The 21446-nt window shown below is 44.8% G+C and overlaps 1 protein-coding gene across 4 annotated transcripts in view; it reads right to left on the reverse strand.

Annotated features, from left to right (window-relative positions):
• The window catches only part of CLSTN2 (calsyntenin 2), a 578332-nt gene that overhangs the window by 131913 nt on the left and 424973 nt on the right, over positions 1-21446 (reverse strand). For all 4 annotated transcript variants that reach the window (XM_032487477.1, XM_032487479.1, XM_032487468.1 and 1 more), the window contains exons 3-5: positions 10103-10298; positions 9144-9352; positions 2190-2339 (exon numbers count right to left, since the gene is read on the reverse strand). In XM_032487477.1, coding sequence (XP_032343368.1) covers positions 2190-2339; positions 9144-9352; positions 10103-10298 — 555 coding nt within the window. The remainder of the gene's footprint in view (positions 1-2189; positions 2340-9143; positions 9353-10102; positions 10299-21446) is intronic.

The following is a 21446-nucleotide window of genomic DNA, read 5'->3' on the forward strand; positions in this document are numbered from 1 at the left end:
ATGTTACATGTGCTTTGACTGACACCATGAACTGATGCAGGGAGTTGCTGCTTCCCTCTTGTCTTTGTTGCACAGAAAGGTACATTTTTCACCGTTCGTTTGTCTATTCAACACCTGCCCGTCACCTGCACTGTGCCTGGCCCTGGACTGGGCGCTGGAGACACACCAACAAATGGACAGCATCCTTGCCTTTAGAAGCTCACTAGCTAGAGCTGAAAATAGCACCAGACCCCGAGTTAGAGGCTCCACGCATTCTTCACACACAGAATGAAACATTATTATCATGTTTTCCTTTGCATATATTTAACACTGAAACAAATACAAACTCCCTTAGGAAATTACATTTAAATGCAGGTACAGAAAAGTGGTCTTGAATCTGAGGTGCCTCATTTATCAAAGACAAAAAAGATTGGGATCATTCTCCAGGTATGGCTGTGTGTTTGTGAGCACGTTCCATGCTTAGAAAGGTTTTATATTCTTTCCAGGCTTTCTTTTCAAAAGCTATGCTTTCATTGGGGCCAGTCGTTACAGGTTAAAATAAAACAAGGTGAGTTCTTTACTCCCATAGCTTTTCATTCACCCATCTGCTCATCCATCCATCCATTCATTCAATGACTATTTCTTAAGTACCGACTACTGGGGCTGGACATGTGCTAAGCCTGAGAAATTCAGTGGTGAACAAGAGAGACAGAATCCTACCTTCAGGGGCCTTAGGGTCTGGTGAATTACACTCACCAGACTTCAGGCTCCCCACGGTTGGGAACGCACAGTTCCCCACTCTGGCTTGTTCCTTTTCCTCTGTCTCTTGCTTGATCCTAAATAGACTGATATGTCTTGTACATCTGACCTGTGTCTCCTCTTCTGAGCATTTCATCTAGTCTACTTTGTTCAAAGGCGTACGACTCTGGCTCACCCCAGAGGTGCATTTAATTACCCCCTCCCATCTTCCCAGTTGAAAGATTAAGGAAGATAAAATTGTGCAGGGGACAGCCTGAGGGCAGTGACCCAGGCGGGACCTCAGGTGTCCTTGCTTTGCACCACAAGGTCCTGCCAGTCTGGCCCTGATGAACCGCGTTAGGAATGAATGCCTGACTAAAAGGTAACCATTCATAATCTGACCAGTGACCTATACAGCATCAGTCTTCCCGACATGACCATGAATGACCAACACAGCTGATCACGCCCTCTCCAGGGGAGTTTAAAAATGAAAGATGAAGGGAGAGAAAGAAAGAGAGAGAGAGAAAGAGGTAGAATATAACAAGGACCCTAAAGCTTCAACAGGGGCCCTGAAGCTTAAAGACATACTAAGGGAAGGCAGGAGACAGAAACCACAGAGGGAGAAGTCCGCGGGGCACCATGAGTTATGAGTAAGCAGAAGCTGGCAGCAACATCAACGTGTGAAGCAGAACCTGGAGCAGCAGAGCAACCAAAATGGTGGCACAGAGATAACTACAGCCTCCCTGCTCCACCACCAGGACTAGTGATGCCACCACTAAAGCTCCTGTTACTCCATGCACCATCCAGTCCTGTGAGCTGCATCTCTGCAGCTGGCCCTGCCCTTCTCATTTCCCTTCAGCTCAGTGCCACTCCTCCATCATCTAAGGATAGCCAGAACCTTCTGCCTTTGCATCCTAAAAGATCTCAACTAGCAAAAAAAACCCCATCTCCATCTAAGGCCATTGCTTCTTAGGGCCAACATTTTAGAAACCCCCTTATGCAGAGGCTGGATTCTGGATGTCCAGCCTCTGCCTGTATACCCTCTGTGCAAGCCCAAGGACCAAGACAACCTTCCCCAGGTGTTGAGCAATGATCAAAAGCTGAAGTGGACCAGCAGGACAGGGTACCCTTACATAAAGTGAACAAGCATGCTGGCACTTTCTCCTGAGAGCCGTGGGGTAATTACTATTGATTCAAAGATGTCATGAGATTTGAGAAAGGATGCATTGAACGCACTGAGCATGTGTGTCCAATGAATCGCCTTGGACATTCGCAGCTGTAAAATGGGGGTAATATATCAGCTAGGAGCTGTGAGAATAAACAGGCTACTCTATTTCTTGCAGCAGAGTGACTGCACTTTAAAAACTCCTCCAGTTGTGTGATGCAATGATTTGAGGGCAGGTCCAGCCACTCCCATACACCCAGCCAGCCAAGCTGCCTTCACTCTACAGGACTGACAAGAGCAGGCCTACCTTGCCAGCCGGGCTTGCAAACTGGCTTCACATCCACCTGCACCAGGGTGTCCTGAGCTGCGGGCTTCTGTCCACAGTCGTAGGCGGTCACCAGGATCTCATACTGGTGTTGCTTGTCATAGCTCAGTTTCTCCGTGTTCCTGATGTTGCCTGAGGACATGGGGACATTGAAAATCATTTCAGATCAAGTAAACCACATTGCAGTGCTTCAGAATCCCTTCTGCATGCCTCCAACCTTCACCAGAACAAAATGCCCCCTTCCTCTAACTCTTTGTGAAAACAAGGGCAAGTAGGGGTACTGGCTGGATTCATGCCAGCTGTGGAATGGAACAGCCAGGGGATTCTGAGCACACATCTGCAATCCAACTGGTTGTGCTTCTAAGGACAGAGTTGTCAGAAAACAACCCTAAAGTGTGCCCACATGGCTGAGTCCCAGATGTAGGGTGCCCGGCGCTCATTCACACGAAATCTCTGGGAAAAAGATGGAATTCAGAAATGTCCTGACGCTTCTTTTTAAAAAAACATCTGGGCTCATCGCTAGGAATGTTCACTGCCTCTTCTCACATTATTTTGCTACCAAACAGGAAGTAAAATCGATAAGAAAATGTGTGACTTCCCTTCTGAAAGCCACACAGAATAACAGATGTCTTGCCCTGGCGGCAAAGACATTTTTCTTCTCCAAGAGAGACCAGACATTGTTTCTGAGCCATTTGTGTGTTTTTGTTCCCGGGGGTTCGATATTATGATTCTGAAATAAACATCTGACAATCAACGAGTGAAATTTTAATTGACTGTTTTTGCTGAAATATAATTTTGCTGTCAAAAAATGAATCAAGGCCTGACGTGTGTTTTATACTTTTTGATTCCCAGAGATAAAAATCTTCCTTTTCTATATATAGATACTCTATATTATATACAATATGAGATATTTTACATATATATTTATTGAGATTACATAGGGATATAGAGATTATATATTAAGGGATTTCTATGATGTAACTAGAAAAATAGATACTTAATGAAGGTGTATACAGCTGACCCTTAAACAGGACTGGTTTGAAATATGCAAGTTCAATTTTATGCAGAGTTTTTTTTTGATAATGATCATAGTTGTTGTTGGTTGAATCTGGGGATGCAGGATGCAGAGGAACCATGGACATGAGGGCCCCACTATACATTATACATGATTTTAGGAAAGTCTTCCTTTGTCGAGAATGATTTCATTCTTGCTTTTTTCCCCCAGTGGTGGAGCTGACAGCAAATTAGAACTCAAATGGTATTATCATCCTTTACCAGAAGTGAAACCAAGAAAATGGAAATTGAAAAAAAAAAAAATCAACAAGCAAATAAAGACAACAGGGGGTGGCTGACTCAGATTTATGTTTATATTTCATCAAAACTAAAGGAAAACTCCCTAATGACTCCTAAGTATTTTAAAGGTGGGAAAAGTTGAGCCACTCATCATTCAATATTAGTAGAACAGTACTCAGTACTGGGCCACGAGCAGGTGCTTGGAGCATCTGTGAAGGTGCGGAGGGGGCGGGCTCAGAGATGAGTGGTAGTGAGGGGAGGGTGTACAGAGTTTCCCAAGACATTGTACCAAGAATTAGACTCACTTATCCTGCTATTGCTCTGGACTGTTTCTAAAAATGTAACTGTAATCACAGATTTGAAGTCAAGTTTCTTTTAGCAAAGCCAATCAAGTTGTGGTATATTTATATAATGGAATACTACTCAGTCATAAAAAATGAAATAATGCCATTTGCAGCAACACGGACAGACCTAGAGATTATCATTCTAAGTGAAGTAAGCCAGAAAGAGAAAGAAAAATACCCTATGATATCACTCATATGTGGAATCTTAAAAAAAAAAGAGGAAGGAAAAAAAGGACACGATAAACTCACTTACAAAACAGAAACAGATTCGCAGACATAGTAAACAATCTTATGGTTACCAGAGAAAGGGGCTGGGAAGGGATAATGGGAGTTTGAGATTTGCAAATGTTAGCCATTATATATAAAAATAGATTTTTAAAAATTTCTTCTATATAGCACAGGGAACTATGTTCAATACCTTAATCTTTAATGAAAAAGAATATGAAAACGAATATATGCATGTATACGCAAGACTGGGACATTGTGCTGTACACCAGGAATTGACACATTGTAACTGACTATATTTCAATTAAAAAAAAAAGAATCTCTGAATAAAAATAGGTTTGCTGTCTCTTTGGCCTTGTGGCTGGTGTGCAGAATCCCTTTCCTTTTTCTCCAAATATTTGTTTCCATCTCAGCTTGGTGCCCCATGCAGGTCTGGAACGGCTCAGGATGGAGTTGGTAACATTCCCTGTGGGTTCCGTTAACAAACTTGTTTGTGGTTACAGCCATCACAGGGGAAGACTTCTGTCAGGCAGAAGCACTGTCAATAACCATGAGAAGTCCTGTCTCAGCAACACGGAATTGAATTTTGAATAAAAAGGTTTAACTTTCTCTTTCTTTGAAGTTAAATGGCTCTCAAAAGGTATACCTCTTAGAAGAGGGTGGCTCAGAGTTTACAATCTGTGTGACGTTAAGCAGACCAAACACTATTGATTGTGGTAGAAAAGCACATGAGCCTGCAATCCTTGGCTCAATTTGCTGCAGCTCCACTCCTGTAACAAGTCTTAATGAAATTGTCTGCGAAACTAATTTACTTTCTCCACCACCACCGACTTCATGCATGGGAGAATGGGTTTCAGAGCACAGAATTTGACGTGTTAGGTAAAATTGAGAGTATAATATTGTTGCCCGCAGTTATATGAGGGGGAGGCTCATGTTTGGATAAATCACCTATCTAAAACATTTTTGAAAGATCGGAAAAAGCCATTGGTTTTGCTTTCTGTTGCAATTGTATTATTTCCCCCCACATTTGAATGATTTGTCCTAGTAATGCCTTCTCAGGAGACCTGAGTCCACAGTTAGCTCAGGCAAGTTCCGTTCCCTGGACTTACTTCTCTGTTCCCAATTCTCAAAGAAGTATCAGCACCTACTTTGTGTAAGAAACTCAAGTGGGGCGGGGGGTGCAACGAGACAACATGCTGACCTGCACCCTCCTTCTGATGGAACTGAAATGGGAGAGGCTCTTTTGGAAAGCTACGCAGGCCGGGCACTTTGCAACTCTTCAAACCTTTTGAGCATGCAAGTCCACATCTAAAAATCGACCCCCGGAAAATGATAGAAATTGCAGACAAAGGTGCAAATAGGTTCACCTAAGCATTATTTATTACACTGAAAAACAGTAAAGAAACTGGATGCCCCAGAGCAAGAGACAAGCTGAGCATGAATCGGTGCTTAGGTGGAACACGGCTGAGCACTAACGGCGGTCAGGATGAAGCATTTCTACGGATAGAAAAAAAATCCACATAATCGAGTGTTAAGTGAAAAAGGGAAGATAAAGAAAAGCAAGGAAAGCGTGGCCTTATGTTTGTTTAAAAACTCCACAGAAAAAGTGCAGGCAAAACAGTGGTGGTTATCTTTGGTGGGGTGACAGGTGACTTACTTCCTTCTCGGTGCCTTTCTAGGCTTCTCAAGTTTCCCACAAAAGGCCTGTATTACTTTGTGATTCAGATGGAAGAGAAGTGCTTTCATTTACTTGGAGAATAAGCAGACTTGAGGACACACGTTACCCACAGGCGTCCAGGGTCTGTTACTCACCTGGGCAGCCTGCCCACGGAGAGGGCTCAGTGGAGGCTGCGTGAAATCAGTGACTGCTTGGATGGCAGAAAGGTCTGCCGAGTGGAGACTGGGCATCACTGGGAGCCCTCTGCTCCCTCCGTGGCCGTTCCCACACCTGGCTGGGTGCCTTTGGGCACAGACACTCTGGTGACTGCTTTGTTTGCAGTATGCTGCCCTCTTACACAGGCATGAGATTTAATTCCCAATTTACAAGGAGGATCTAAGGCCAGGTTTAAGTAACTTTGTCAAAGATATCTCCCCACCCCGCCCCACACACACAGTGGTGGGCATAAGATTAAGACACAACCTTGTATTTTTGACCTTAAATATCAGTGCCATGCTTTCCCGTCAGACGCCACTGAGCACAGTGATAACATCACTGGTGGAAAGACCTTGGGGCCAGCACTCAGGGGATCTGGCTCCAGTCCCCACTCTGCCACTGTGCGGACTGTATGGCCAGCTCTTTCTGCTCTGGGAATCAGTTTTTCCATCAATTCAATAGACGTGAGGATCTAGGCCCTACCGATCTCAGGGATATCAGCTGAGTGCTAGAAAATGGGGACCCAGAAGCCACCTGAAATGGATCCAAAACTTCCCAAGAGGGGAGCAATGCCACCAGTTCAGTTACCTGCTCATGATTTCAGCCTGGAACTCTATGGGGAGTGAGTAGCCTTCATGTCCTGGTCACCCAGGTGGATGGAACACTCTATATGCCAAGGGCCCTGTGGACATCCTCCCAGGTACTGCCTCACCCTGAGGCCTCGGCACCCCACAATGGGGCAGAGACTGTCACTGCCATGGTTCACAGGGGAGGAAGTCAAGGCAAGGGAGGCCGAGGGCCTCTGGTTGGAAGCGGCTGAATCTTGCGTCAAGATGGGTCAGGCTGACTCCGTGTCCCGTCCCCTGCCCTGCTCCCCTTACCTCCCCCACAAGCAGGGAGCCTGGCAGTGGGGAGGGGCCAGAGGCCGTCTACCCAAAGTCATGGGGCCTGAATGACTGGACCCCCAACTCAGCAGTGCTTTTTGTGATGTGCACGCAAATAACTTCTTCAAGGACCTGGGAAGGTCGCCCAGAGAAGTGATGGATAAGGGCCAACTGGGAAGCTCATTAGAACGAAAACCGCTTCTGCGTCTGCCCTTAGGTCCTGCCTTCATTACTGGGAGAACTGCTTTGTAAACCTCATGGTCGGGGCCCACGCTCCCTGGGAGTTTCCTCTGCATCTCCTGTTGTAAACCAGTGTTGGAGGCACAGGCCTGGCAAAGGATCATGACTCACTTTTAATGAGACAGCTAGGGAAATAAATTGGCATATGTTTAGTGAAATGGCTCATCAAGGTGAGTAATTATCTTCCTGACCTGGGCAGTTTACCCTCGGATGAAGGAGTTTGCATCTCATTCCTCCGGGGGCTGTGGCTCTCCAGACTAAGGCAGGAGGCCAAGGGGACCACTGGTCATAGACACCTCCTCCTGTCCAGGCTCGCTCTTTGGCAAGGACTTGTCACTCCCCAGATTCCAAAGCTCCTGTGGACATAGACTGCACAGCTGATCATAGGGGATCAGAAACATACAATGCAGGTGTTTCATCTTTTGTTGATTGGGGGGCGTGTGTGTGTGTGTGTGTGTGTGTGTGTGTGTGTGTGTGTGTGTGTGAGAGATGTGTGTCTCTGTGGTGGGGACAGGCCAGCCACTTCACAAGGCCTGCGGGAAAAGCTATAGGGAGCAGTTCTGATAGGCTCTCTACTAATTGAAATTACTGCTTCTTAGTCCTGAACCAAACTTTAATTAAAGTCCAGTATTTTTTCCTTTATGTTCCTGTGCATTGATTTTGTGTCCTACACAATTAGCATTTAGTGATGTCCAGGTGTGTTACTGTCATGCACCATGTGTTTTAGCCTCTTACAAGGAAACTCCCTTTTTAATGTTTTGTCTGTTTTATGAATATTGCTTTCATCTTCCAAGACAGATTGTAAACTCCTTTAGGTCAGGGATGAGGATGTCTCCTTGGTTTCCATCCTGTGGAATCTGCTGCAGATCTCAGGATGCAGGAAGACTCCGTCTTAGGGTAAGTTTCTCCCTGATCTCAACATCAAGAAGCATGGGAAGCACCAAAGATTTGTGAGCAAGTGACTGAGGGTACTTCCCTTTAGGCATTGGCTACCAGGAGGCTCAGGGTTAACACCACGCTTAATTTAACCCTGGTTCATGGCATGCTTTGTGCACCAAACCCGCCCTGGATGCTGCCTGACTTCCTACTTTTTCTTTTCACTAGATGGTAAGCTCCATGTGGGCAGGGCCATATCTGTTTTGACTTCCCCTCTATCTTCACTCCCAGTCCCCAGCACCGTGCCCAGCATCACTTAAACCTTTATGGAGTAGATGGACTTGAGCTTTTGCAACTTTTGCACTTTTGCACAGTACTTAAATCCTCTTTGAAACAAAGGGAGTGCAATATACATATACTCACATACTCATGCTAATAATGAAACAATATACTTGGCAAATAATTATCATTTGATTAATATCAAGTTATTGAGAATTATAGTTAAAGTGGGATGGGTTGATTGGAACTCTGGCTGTGGTGTTTATACTACAATGAGTTTTTAAATAATGGTGATGGGGAAATATCTCAATGGCTTTCTAGGACTGTTTTCAGTTCAGCAAGTTCAATTTGAGATCAAAGTGTGGTAGGAGGGTTTTTCATTCTTCACTCTCACTGGGGTGGAAATTCTTAAAAAATGTTGAGAAAAGCTTTAAAAATTCCTAAATGGAGCTATAGCTTAGAAGGTGTTTCAGAAATCTCCACCTTCTCTTTCAGCATCTCTTTGTCTGGGAGCAGTCAGCAGATTGTGGTGGTGGGGGATGATCTTACCACTTGTGATATAGGAAACTCAGATTTGGCTGAGTTGACAGCATGGCTCACATCTGGATGGCAACAGGAAAATTCTACCCAAAACCCCACCCATCTTCAATACCTAGATGTGTGGCACTGTGAGTTCTAGAGAATATTCACTGGGTAGGTTTCCAAGGTACTGTGGAGTGTGTTAGATCGGCCTGGGGTGCTGATTCTGTAAGGTCATCCCTTCTAGTGCAAGACTGAGTTCTGGGAGACATAGCCCAGATCAGGGGTGGCAAGGGAGACATCACTTGTCCAGTACATTCAGAGTCCACACTCGGCCTTCAGTCTGGGAGCAGTGGCGCCATTTCCCTGCCCCCACCCACCAGGGTCCTCTCAGGACACTCACCGTTTCTGTCGATGGCAAAAGGCACATCAGTGGTGACAATTTCGTAGTTGCAGATCTGACTGTACTGGGGGGAGCAGTCCTCGTCGACGGCCTCCACCTGCAGGATGCTGTCATAGATCTTGCCCTCCGTCACGACGGCCCTGTAGGCTGGCTCTTTGAAGGCAGGAGCGAACTCATTGACGTCCTTCACCTGGATATGGACCACAGCCCTGGGAGCATGCGCAGGAAAGAAGTGGTGGTAAGGAAAGAATCACACCATCCTCCCACACCCCTAATGGGCACTGACTCGGTTTCTAAGGATTAGGGAGTGGAGAAACCACAAGCCAGTTGGGCGGCTGTGGTCTGAGTGCTCTGTCCTCCCTCCCATGGAGACCCCTCCACCTATCCGTGCCCCATTCTCTGAGATGAGCCCACCCCAGAGAGATGCCTCCCCTTCTTCGACCTTCCTTGTCACCTGGCTTTAGGCAACAAATTGCCTCCAGATCAGCTCCCTGTTCCTCTTTCACTCCTCGCCTACTCATTCACTCCTCCATCCAGCAAGAACCGAACCGCTCTTACTCTGGGCTAGGTGCTGAGCCAAACTCTATATGGGAGAGGGTTACAACCCAAAATGAAAGCGCTGTGACAGAGAGAAGCAGGTGGCCTGGCAATGACCCCGGGGGCAAAGGCCCCAACCAGGTCTGCAGGGATGGGCTGGCTCATGGAAGGCTTCCTGGAGGAAGTGACACCTGAACTCAGTCCTGATGGTAAAATAGGAGTATCTTCACATGACACAGAGGGGTAGAGTATTCCAGGTGTAGAAAGTGGCCCAGGCTGATGCTGGCAGGGCCTGGCAAGCAGTCGGGCAGGCTACAGCAGCCTGGTATGACCACTGGGCATGCATATCTGAAGAGCAGCATGTGAACGGAGATGAGCGGGCAAGCGGGGAGGGGTCCAGGGAGCTCAGTCAGGCTACTCACTTGTGCGACTTCTTCCAGGCCGTCTCCCGGGGACCCGCGCCGCAGTCATAGGCCTGGATGATGAACGTGTACTCCTTCTGCAGCTCACAGTCTATGGGGCTCTTGGCGCGGAGCCGGCCCTCTCCTGATGTCTTGTTGAGCACCACAGCCTCGAAGGGCAGCTCCTGGCCATGGATCTTGAATGCGCAAATTTCCCCTGCAGAAGGATGGAGTACAGACAGGCGGATCTTGAGAACTGCCAGACTGAACAGAGAGCTTCGAACGGACCCGATTTGCAAACCCAACATCCCCAGGCCATCTCTTTCACGTAGACAACCATCAAACCAGAAGTGGCCTCCGGAGACCCAGAACGACATGTTCATTTCCTGGATGGTAAAATCGAAATGTCACCATCAGGTGTACCCGGCAGGAAAAAGAGGGAGTTATTATGTAGGGGAGCTGGCTGGTTATCCCAGTTTGCCACTTTCCCTAGCAGGTTTCCTGATTGCCCTCTAGCCAGGCTGAGATTAAGGAATTTGCCCCCAGTGAAAAGCCAATCACTGCAGAGGAAAAGAGAAAAAGGCCAAAGCTTTTCACGGTCTTTTGATAGAGCATGACAGCATCCTTGCTACTTCAAAGTGTGCTCTGTGAAGCAGCAGCCTGGGCATCCCCTGGGAGCTTGCTAGGAATACAGACTCCCAGGTCCCGCCCAGACCGCCTGAGTTGGGATCTGCATCTTAACGGGGTCCCCAGGTGATCTGTTTGCTCAGTGGGTGCAAGCAGCCCTGCTCTGCTCTGTCCTTTACTCCTGGTTTACACCCCACTTCGCTGCAGCCCCCTCCCCCTGTGCTCCCCCCAACCCCATTCATGTCTCTCACCCACCACTTCTCTGTGCGGAGGGGGATGCCACTCAGAGTTGCTACTTTCTCTCCAAACAGTTGGGGGTGAGTCTATGTGAGTTCCAGAGTCCCCGCAGAGCTTGAAAAGCTTAAAGGGCCAGACATGTGAAATGAATGCATCTCTCTCCCTCACCTGGGTTGATGTGTATTATAACAATTTCTCTGCATTCAAATGAAAAGTCTATGAAAATATGTTCTTTTTCTCAACTGTTGGATGTTTATTTCTTGAACCCCAATGGTAAACCCTGTAGTACGTGCCCTGGGAAGAATTGAGACACATTGTTTTCCTGGGTTGAGGGAGCTTACAGACTTGTTGGGGAGACGATGGGTAGATGTCCAGAAAGATCATTCATGGTGCAAAGGGGTGACGTGGGCAGCAGGGGTTCAGCTATAGGCAGTGGGGGAGTGAAACTCAGGCCAAGGGCCTGAGTCACGTTGTTCCAGGTTCACCACTTACTCACTGATTCAGTCAAATTATATTGACTCTCCAGGTTTTAATTGTCACCTGTGAAGAGGCCCAGAAGATGGCATTGTGCAGACAATGTCTACCTGATACGCCCCAACCCTGGTCTGACACTGCCCCCGCTGCACTGCTGGGACCAGGGTGAGGTGTCTACAGAGTACAGTTCAGGGGGTCCTCATTCTCAAGGTGACCAGGCACCTGCCCAGCTGTTCCAAAGAATGACCACCGTGAGGAGAAAGGAGGACATGACTGCATGCCACTCTGGGTCAGGCATCAAGCTTTGTACCTCCACCCACATGGTCTCATTTAATCTTCACAACAAACCTGCAAGGCAGATGTTTTATACCAATTTGTACAGATTTAAAAAAAGAAAAAGTATCAGAGGCGTTATTACTTGCTCAAGGTCACAGAGTTAAAGTTGGCATAAAAACCCCGGGTGTAATTGACTCCTAACTCCATGTCCCTCCCCTGCTGCACCATCTCCAAGCAGCCTCAGAACGTATAAGGGGCCCACCCCGGGGACTGCTTCCAGGAGCATTCAGTATTTCCGCTCAAGTCTCGCTCGAGAGAGAAAGCCCCCATTTTACATATAGGAAGTGTGTCCTGATCTTTTACTAACAATGTTTTCTGAGATGGTCAATCAATACCAATTTTACCTTTAGGCTTTTGTTTTTTATTATTTCATCGATCCTCAGTTTCATTATGAACACTCCATTTTCACTACATCCCCTCCTGGCCATTTCTCAAATGTGGTTGAGGAATTATGGACAAGACAGCCAGGCTGTGGGCCAGGCTCTAACAAGAAGGCTGGTTCTCGTTCTGCCGCCGCTGCTCAGGGCTGTCTGTACAGCCTCTCGGACACGGCTAGCTCTGCAGCCTTCAGGGCAGGGGAACGGCTTTCATCCCATCCTCAAGTTTCCTTTCTGCTCTGAATTGGCTGGGGTTGAGGGCATGAACTTCTGAAGTGCCTGCCTCATGATTCTATCCCAAGATCAATGCCGATATGGGAATATTAGCAGCGAAGGTGTTCAGACTGGTTCTGGGGTGTTCTCTCGAGGTCCCTAAGATTGCCGTGATTCTAAGATGAGCCAGGCCATTTCTTTTTGAAGAATCCGGTTAAACCAAAAGTAAATGAGGGTTATTTTTCTGTTGGAGACATTTGATCACCACTAAAGCAATTCTCAAGACTCAGAAATCCTGAACAAGAGGAAAGGAGAGGAAAAAAAGAAAAGGAAAAGGAGGAAGGAGAAGAGGAAACACCAGAGGAGGGTGAGCTAAAGTAAAACTTAGGGCGACATATTTTTATTAAGCTAAATCCAGCTCAATCAACTCAACAGTACCAGTATTCTTCGAGAGTAGAATAAATGTGAGGTGATGTGCTGGGGCCAGAAACACAAAGGAAATGAGCTGGATTCCTCAAGACATAAGGATACCCAATCCTCGAGTGTTCATTACCGTCTAGAAGAGACAGTGAAATGAACAAGGGGATGCCATGCTCACTTGGTTTGCACCAGCTCAAACTGAGATCAGATCTAGTCCCTGTGAATAAAAACTAGAGCACACGTCACCCTTATTTATTCCAGCTCTTCACCTGACACTTGTGTTCTAGTTGAAAAAGAATCCGTTCGTTTATTCACCCATTCACTCACCTTATAAACATTTATTAGGGACTATGGGCCCAGCACTGGTGAAACAGTGATGAACAAAATCGACCCAGTCCTGGCCTATGAGCTGCTGACCGTCCAGTGGGGGAGGGAAGTAAGCAGTCAATCACCCACCTTCATGAAGGATGGCAACTGTGTTACTTAACGTGGAGGGAGGGCTACTTGGTGTGAGGAGAGTTTCAACCTGGTCAGGCAGGGTGGGGAGGTCTAACCTCAGGATGTGATGGCTGAGCTGAGATCACAGGAAGAGACAGAGGGAGACATCCAGGTCCCACGGGAAGGAACTGAGGGGTAGCACACCATAGTGCCCTCCAGCAGGAAGGGACAAGGGACTACAGAGGCCTGTGTGGCAGGAGTAGAGACAATGGAGCAGGACCAGCTTTATGGATGTGCAACCAGGGAGCCACATGGAACCTCGTGCTCAAGAGGGCTCTGCTGTCGTCATGTTGAAATTCTTAATAATTTCATCTTTGAACTTGGGTTTTGTAAATGAAGTCCGATGGGACAATGGAACATGTCCTGGGCATAGGAGTTGGGTGTAATATGAACGCCTCCCTGTTCCTCGCTCCCCGTTTACACCTAGTGTTCAGGATATGTCAAGAGCACAGCACTCCTGTGGACCCGGGGTGTGGGGGAGGTCAGAGGGACTCCATGAGAAGCACGTGACTTCCACGACTGAGTAATTGAGTAAGTGGGGAGCTGACAGCCCTGACAGAGGCTACCTGTCCTGTTTGAACCAAACTGTTTTGAACACAGAAAAAAGGTAAGGGGGTCTAAAGAATCATGATCAACCAACCAAAGAACCTCGTCGTATCCTTTCTTACTCATGTTACTTCTCTGTAGTAGCCAGCCACCTGTGCTGAAAACAGACAGAGAGGAAAAGGAAAGATAAAACCACCCATCCTGCCTTTTCTTTTTGCGCCGTCCTTACTATCAGCAAGCTAAAGGCAGAGAACATTGGTAGAAGATGCACGTGTCAGGAAGTGAAATGGAAACAGCTGAGTACGGTTTGTGTGGCATTCTCGATGCTTTGGTAAAAAACTAAATGCATATGCATACGTGAGCTATGGCGACATGCAAATTCTGTCGTTTTCAGAGATTCTGCACAGCACTTAATGGCTCCTCTACTTGCACTGAAAACTGGCATTGCATGGTATACAGATAAATGGTAAAATCCCTGCTAATAATTAAAAATTTTATTTTTTCTTTACTTAGAATGACATAAAATAGCAAATGAAAAACACAGCAAGTTGAGAGAGAGATGACAGAGGAAATGTCTTGGTATGGGGTCTGGAGGAGGAAGGAGATTTCAAACTTGCAGTTCCCAGCGTCCGTGTGTGACACATTTGGCTGTCTCGATTTTTCATGAGGACTGTCACTAGAATTTGTGATTACTAGTAAAGCACTGCAGTGGGAGGGTGATGTACTTAAAAGTAAATGACCAGACCTAATAGTTTCCATATAAAAATATCACTTTTAAAATCTTGTTCTCCAATCTGCTTTTACGGGAGGGAGAGCTGGTGTGCCAGGGACTAGGTACGGGGGTACGATGCACAGTGCACCTGCACTCTGGACCAGTACCAGGCTCTGAGGGGAAATGGGGCCAGTAGCATCTCACAGTGGCTGTGGCTTAAGATCGTGGCTTCACTACGAGCCCCCTTGACGGGCCAGACCTGCAGTGGTCCCAGCCCCTCAGTCACCCGTCTCTATCTCACAATTACCTTTTCCTCTGTAGTAACACATCTCCCGACCCACCTGCAGAAACTGGTGTAATTGTCTCTACATTCCTCCCCTAGAATTGTGGAGGAAATGAATGACATTGATGAATGAATGAACGAAATTGACTTTGAGAATGTGTCTTGTTCCTACCCTTGAACAACAGACTGTGTTGATTCTATTTGTCAGATTAGGAAACTGAGTCTCAGAGAGATTAAGTGGTTCACTCAAGGTCGCTTTGATAGGAAGGCACAGATCGAGGACTGGTATCTAGACTCTTTGAATCTAAATCCAGGGCCTTCTTTGTTCTTTCGTGTGGCTCATCACTGTGATGTTCTAAGAGAGGGGTTCTCAGAGTGTGGTCTGTAGACCCCTGACATCCCCAAGACCCTTTCTGTGGGTCCACAGAGTCAGAGTTATCATCATCTTAACATTAAGCTGTTATTTGCCCCTTTCATTGCGTTGATCTTTGCACTGATGGTATAAAAGCAACAATGACTGGAAGGTCTGGTGCCTTTATATTCTACGCGACATACAGTCACAGTAAAAATAGAGAAAGAAGTAAGGCCAGTTTCACTTGAGAGAGGCTTTAATGATGCAGTAAACGTTACCAGTTTTATTAAAGCTCAATCCTTGAGTACATATATTTTCATACTTTGTGACAAAATAAAAAATACACATAAAGCATCGTTGTGGAGCAAGTGTATGCTGGTTTGTCTCTAGGCAAAGCATTTGTGTCATTTAAGTTGAGTGGGAGCTGTGCTAGGACCTTTTTGTAGGGGATGCTGTTTTTACTTGAAAGAGTGATTGACAGACAAACTATGTTTATTCAAACTTGAGTGTGTGGCAGACATTCTTTTAAAGTAAGCCTGTCAACTTGAAGGAAAAGAACTAGTAGTATTTGTTGCCAGTGATACATTTGAGACTTCAGTTTTGGAAAATCTGTGTCTGCCACAGCGAGTCTGACAATGTACCAAGGCTTTAAATACTTTCCCGATGAGATGAGTCATGATATTAATGAACGTGACTGTTTGATATTGTATAATGAAATAGGTGAACTTCTGAAAGATCTGCTTAACAATAAATTGGTATCTTCCAAATGATTAATGCATACAGTTATGCAGAACGTATGGGTAACAGATTCATTCAAAGTGTGAAATGGATCAATGGATTTTGATGTAAGAGTGGAGAATAAGTTTATCAATGTGCTTTCAGATTGTTGTAGCTAAACTTTAAGAAACGATTACTTATGGAGTTCTTGTGTCGTATCAGAGAAGGATAGCTGAAATTATCTGAAAAACTTAAAAGATTCCTCCTTTTTCCAATGATACACCTGGGGGAGGCTGTATTTTTTATTCACCTACTTTGACCTAAACAACATATCACAACAGATTGAGGGCAGAGAAGCTATGAGGTTCTAGCTGTCCTCTGTTAGACACTGAAGAGATTACAAAAGTGTACATAATGCCACTCTTCATACTAATTTTGTCTCGGAAAATTATTTTTGGTTAAATTACGTGATATGTAACATGTAGTGAATTTACTATGGTGATTTTAAAATAAATTAATAAATAAGCATTTGCAAGTTTCTCAGTTTTACTTTCTAACACAGTAAATATTGATGGATAGCACCCACCTAGCCAAAAGCTCTTGAGGGTCCTTAAGAATGTTTAAGAGCATAAAGGGGTCATGAAACCCAAAAGCTTATAATATAGTTTCCACCCAGATCATGATTCCATACCCTGTCCCTGATACTCGAAATCACCCATCACCTCTCAGAATACTTCCAATCTCAGAGCAACACAATTTTCTCTGTATCGCACAGCTGGGGCATTTGTGGTGCGGGTAACTAGGCAGAGTTTGATGTCCACAGAGTGCTGGGGTCTGGGAACTTCATTTCCGCATCTGCATCCAAGCACGGATGCTTCACATCTGGCTCTGGAGTCAGACTGGACTTGAATTCTACCTCTATCAACTAGCTGTGGGACCTTGGGAAACTCACTTATCTCTCCACTTCTACTTTTTCATCCACAAAATGGGGTGATACTGTAATAGTTACCTCATAGTATTATTGACTGTTGAGATTAAATGAGCCAATACATGCAAAGCACTTATCAATGCCTGGCATGAAGTTAAGTACTATGTAAGCATTAGCTCTTATCATTGCCATTATATTGAAGAAAACTCACATACTTCTGGCAAACTCCCTCTCATGTGTGAGAATGGAAGAGGCCGAATGTGGAGATCATTTCACCACCAGAAATATTTTGAACGTATGTCACATGCGTCATTAAAAACCAGCCTGGCTCCTCGAAGTACCTTACACTTCAGCCACGCTTACACATCTTTATTTTCCTGACTATCGTTGCCCAAAGACCGCATCTTGTGCATTTACAAAGTCTCGGCCAGTACTGCCTCATGGGTAGAGCTTTTGGGGGGCAGGGGTGTTGTCTGTCTGTTTGACTTTGCTCCTCACAGTGAGCAGAGGTTGCTGATGGCCATTATTGGGCTAGAGTCAAGGGTACAAATCAGTCTTATATACCAAGAACCATGAAATGAATGTAGCTTCCCCTTGAGAAAAACTCTACCCCAAGCTGCAGCTAGTCTTGTTGGAGCCAACAGCGGGCCAGGTTCTTGACTCCAGGTTTGAGGAAAATGATAGGTCTTGTAAAGGCTTCTCCACCAGATTGGTGAGGTCCTTCCAGAGGGAGGGTGGTACCACCTGCTCTCAGCTGCACACCCTGTCCTCCCAGCACACACACCTGCAGGCAGTGAACACTGAGCACACCGCCGGAGGGCTGGGCAGGTGAGTTTCTTAAAGTGTACACCTCTGCATGGAGTCCTCTCTAGTCACTTCGGGTGCAATATAATGGGAAAGGGCAAATGTAAGTCACATCAAGAGGTAATCATGTCCACAATATCAAATTAGGGCTGAACTGAGAAATCAATATTTACAAAAAAAAAATTGATTTTAAGCCCCCCCACTTCAGTTAAAAACTTGAACCTCTAAAAGTAGAAAGTAAAGGGAAATATTCAATGGAGTGTCCTTGAACTTGGCTGCTCCGTCATGTGTCTGGATGCCAGGGAGATCTCAGACAGGCCAATCAAGGCAAGCAAATGGCCTTGGTCTGAGTCCCAGCTCTGCTCTTCTCAGCTGTATGACCTTGGGCAGCTCCCAAGTTCCTCTTCATTACAACTGGGATATAGCCATGCCTAATCCCCAAAGTACCGTGAGGCCACAATGACACACTAAATGTGGAAGAACTTTGGAAAACGTAAAGGTCTATCTACTTTGTATTATTGCAATGATAATAAATCCTGCCGGCGAGTTACTAGATGCATATTGGCAATGTACTTTTTTCTGTTAGAAACCAAAGTGTGGGGTGGGGGTGTTACCATTTATAGCTTTCTGTCTACTTAGTACTGAGTAAAAATAAAACATACTCTTTGATTTAAAAAGTTGTTTTCCTGAAGCTTTGTGCTGAGATCAAAAACCCCTCCTTTTGGAAGATTAACATAGCACGGTTACTTTGTTGCTTAAAAAAATCCCCAATGAAGACAAAGCATGTTATTTCTTCTTTGGTGACATTTGTTGAAACAATAAATGACGTAGCAACTAAAGTATATGCTGAGAGATCTGGAGAGGTCCCCAGGGCTCAGCTGGTCCCAACGGGATCAAAAAAAGCCTGAAGAGATGTTGGGAGGTCATTTGGTCTGGCTGGGGCCCACGGTCTGGAAGTGAAGGACTCCAGGTATAAAAATGTGCTGTGTTCATTATTCTCTCAGCAAACCTTCCCGGGGCATAAAAAAAAATAGTAAGAAGAAAATGAAAAAATATATAATTAATAAAATTCACTGTAGCTCACATTTATTGGGCATTTACAATGAAGCAGACATTTATTTAGGGCTACAGTGAAAACAAGGAGCTTGCTTCGCTGTATGCGGTGACATGCCTGGCCAGGGGTGGGTGGTTTGGATGAACCAGAGATCAGCTCTGTCTTCGTGGAGCAGAGAAGGAGGCAGATGCACAGAGCTGAGTCAATACAGTACTGCCTGCCAAGGCTGCAGTAGGTGTCTGTTTGGGGGGTTGTGATGATGGACCAGTCAAACTCGCTCCTAAATCCTTCCAGAATCAGTTGTGGCTGTCCTGTAGCCACCACAGAGGAATGCTGTAGCTGCAAGGAAGAAAGTCTTTCAGCTTAAATAACTGCTGAGATGAGACCATGTCTTCTGAATACTACCCTTTCTCTTTTTCTTTTTTATTCAAGATAGTCAGTTTACAATGTTGGGTTGATTTCTGGTGTACAGCATAATGTTTTAGTCATTCATATACATACATATATTCCTTTTCATGTTCTTTTTCATTGGAGGTTACTACAAGATATTGAATATAGTTCCCTGTGCTATACAGTAGAAACTTGTTGTTTATCTATTTTATATATAGTAGTTAGTATTTGCAAATCTCAAACTCCCAATTTACCCCTTCCCACATCCTTTCCCCCTGGTAACCACAGATTTGTTTTCTATGTCTCTGAGTCTGTCTCTGTTTTGTAAATAAGTTCATTTGTGTCCTTTTTCTTCTTTTTTATAGATTTCACATAAAAGTGGTATCATATGGTATTTTTCTTTCTCTTTCTGGCTCACTTCACAGTCTCCAGATCCATTCATGTTCCTGCAAATGACATTATTTTATTCTTTTTTTATGGCTGAGTAGTATTCCATTGTGCAGGCATGTGTGTGTGTGTGTGTGTGTGTGTATCTCACAACTTCTTTCTTCATGTCTTTCTCTTTACAATAGTGTTTCATGCTTCTATTCATAGCAGGAGGGTAGTATAGGTCAGAGCCTAAGAATCACATAAATCTCGATTCAAACCTTGATTCTTCACTTGTCTTCTCTGAAACTTTAATAAAGTTCATCTTTTCCACACTTCCGTTTGCCCATTTTTGAAATGGGGACAAAGCCATCTCCCTGTGGTCATCATATTATAATCAGAGTGGTACTTTTTTCTTTCTTAAACTGAGAATTTGCTATGGCATCAACTGGGTTGAGTGATTTGTGTAAAGCTCTATAATTTAACTCTCACCACAGCTGTATGAGGCAGTCAGCAGAAAGTGACGGCAGGCCAGACCAGATGGGCTCCTTCCTACTTCCACTGTTGTGCCCTTGCTAGTGTCAGTGACTTCCAGCCCTCCTGCTGACCTCACTGGTTGGTCCTGAGGTGTCCATCATTCTGCTCAGGTGTGCAGGGGATAGGAGGAGGAGGGAGCAAGGAAACTGCACTGACCAGGACAGTGATGGTGTCTTTAATATTTGACAAAAGAGTGCTTTAAACCCTGTGTCTCAAAAATTACTGGCCCAGATAGAATTATCAGATGGGGATAAATACCTGGCACACTGCCAAGCAGGAACGGGGACCTGTCAAATAGGGGTAGAGAATCTTATTAAAAAATGAAGGTGTAAACTGACTATACTTCAACTAAAAAAAAAAAAAAGCTCTGAAATAAAAAAACAAAACAAAACAAAACAAAACAATTACAACACAAAATAACAAGGATTTACTGTATAGCACAGGAATCATATTCAATATCTTATAATAAACTATAATGAGAAAGAATGGAAAAAATGATACATATATATACATATATATGTATAACTGAATCAGTTGGCACCTGAAACTAACACAATATTCTAAATCAATTGTCCTTCATTAAGAAAAAGAGAAAACATTATAACACGCACACATACACACAAACACACACACACACAAATAAAGGGGTCTTGTTTGCCCATAGCTGTTGGATACAGGTGAGGCAGATCCACTTCTCAGTCATTACCTGGAATCTAGCTCAGCTAATTCCTTCCTGTCTTTTAGGGGGAAATGACAGATGTCGAAGCTTCCTGGAGAGTGAAAAAGTCCCAAACAAATATACTGGCCCTTTACTGCTGTCCCATTACCTCCATCGACAAAAGTGCTGAAAGAATCTGCTTCCTGCAGGGAGGGAATCTTACTAGGTGATGAGGTCCCCAGAAGCCTAAGACTCTGTCCTTACTCTCCTGGAGCTCTCAACTGGGTCTCAGAAATAGAAGCTACACATTGGATCAAATAACTAAAGGTGTTTGAGTTTAATGAGTTCTCAAGATACAGGGGCTGAATAGTGCGGCCTCCCCAATTAACCATGACTATTCACCTAGAGTCGGTATCAATCATGCTGACAGCTAAACCCTTTGGAATCTCTTCCTGTCCCTTTTTTCTCCATGTCCAGAGGTCTCTTATACAGCATCAAGACTGAACCAGTCAGAGGTTTAAACCCAGTTTTTTTTTTTAATTTGTTTTTTTCCTCTACTTTATTCTGAATTCTTCTCATCTACAGTGTTTTACGGACTTGGATAGACATGGAATGAAAGTTTCTCTTCAAAGAATGACTTGTTGAATGCTCTGCCTTCTACTTTTCAATGTGTAAGTTATTACCCACAGTGTGATTCTTGAATGCTTGAAATGTGGCTGGTAGGGCCAAGGAACTGGATTTTTAATTTGATCTAATTTTTATCATTTTAAATGCAAATTTAAGGGCAGATACGCAATACAGTTACTGGAAAATTTGTTAAGTCTGGCTGGATATGA

Source organism: Camelus ferus, chromosome 1 (genome assembly GCF_009834535.1).
Source record: "Camelus ferus isolate YT-003-E chromosome 1, BCGSAC_Cfer_1.0, whole genome shotgun sequence".
In the NCBI taxonomy this organism is placed as follows: Eukaryota; Metazoa; Chordata; class Mammalia; order Artiodactyla; family Camelidae; genus Camelus; species Camelus ferus.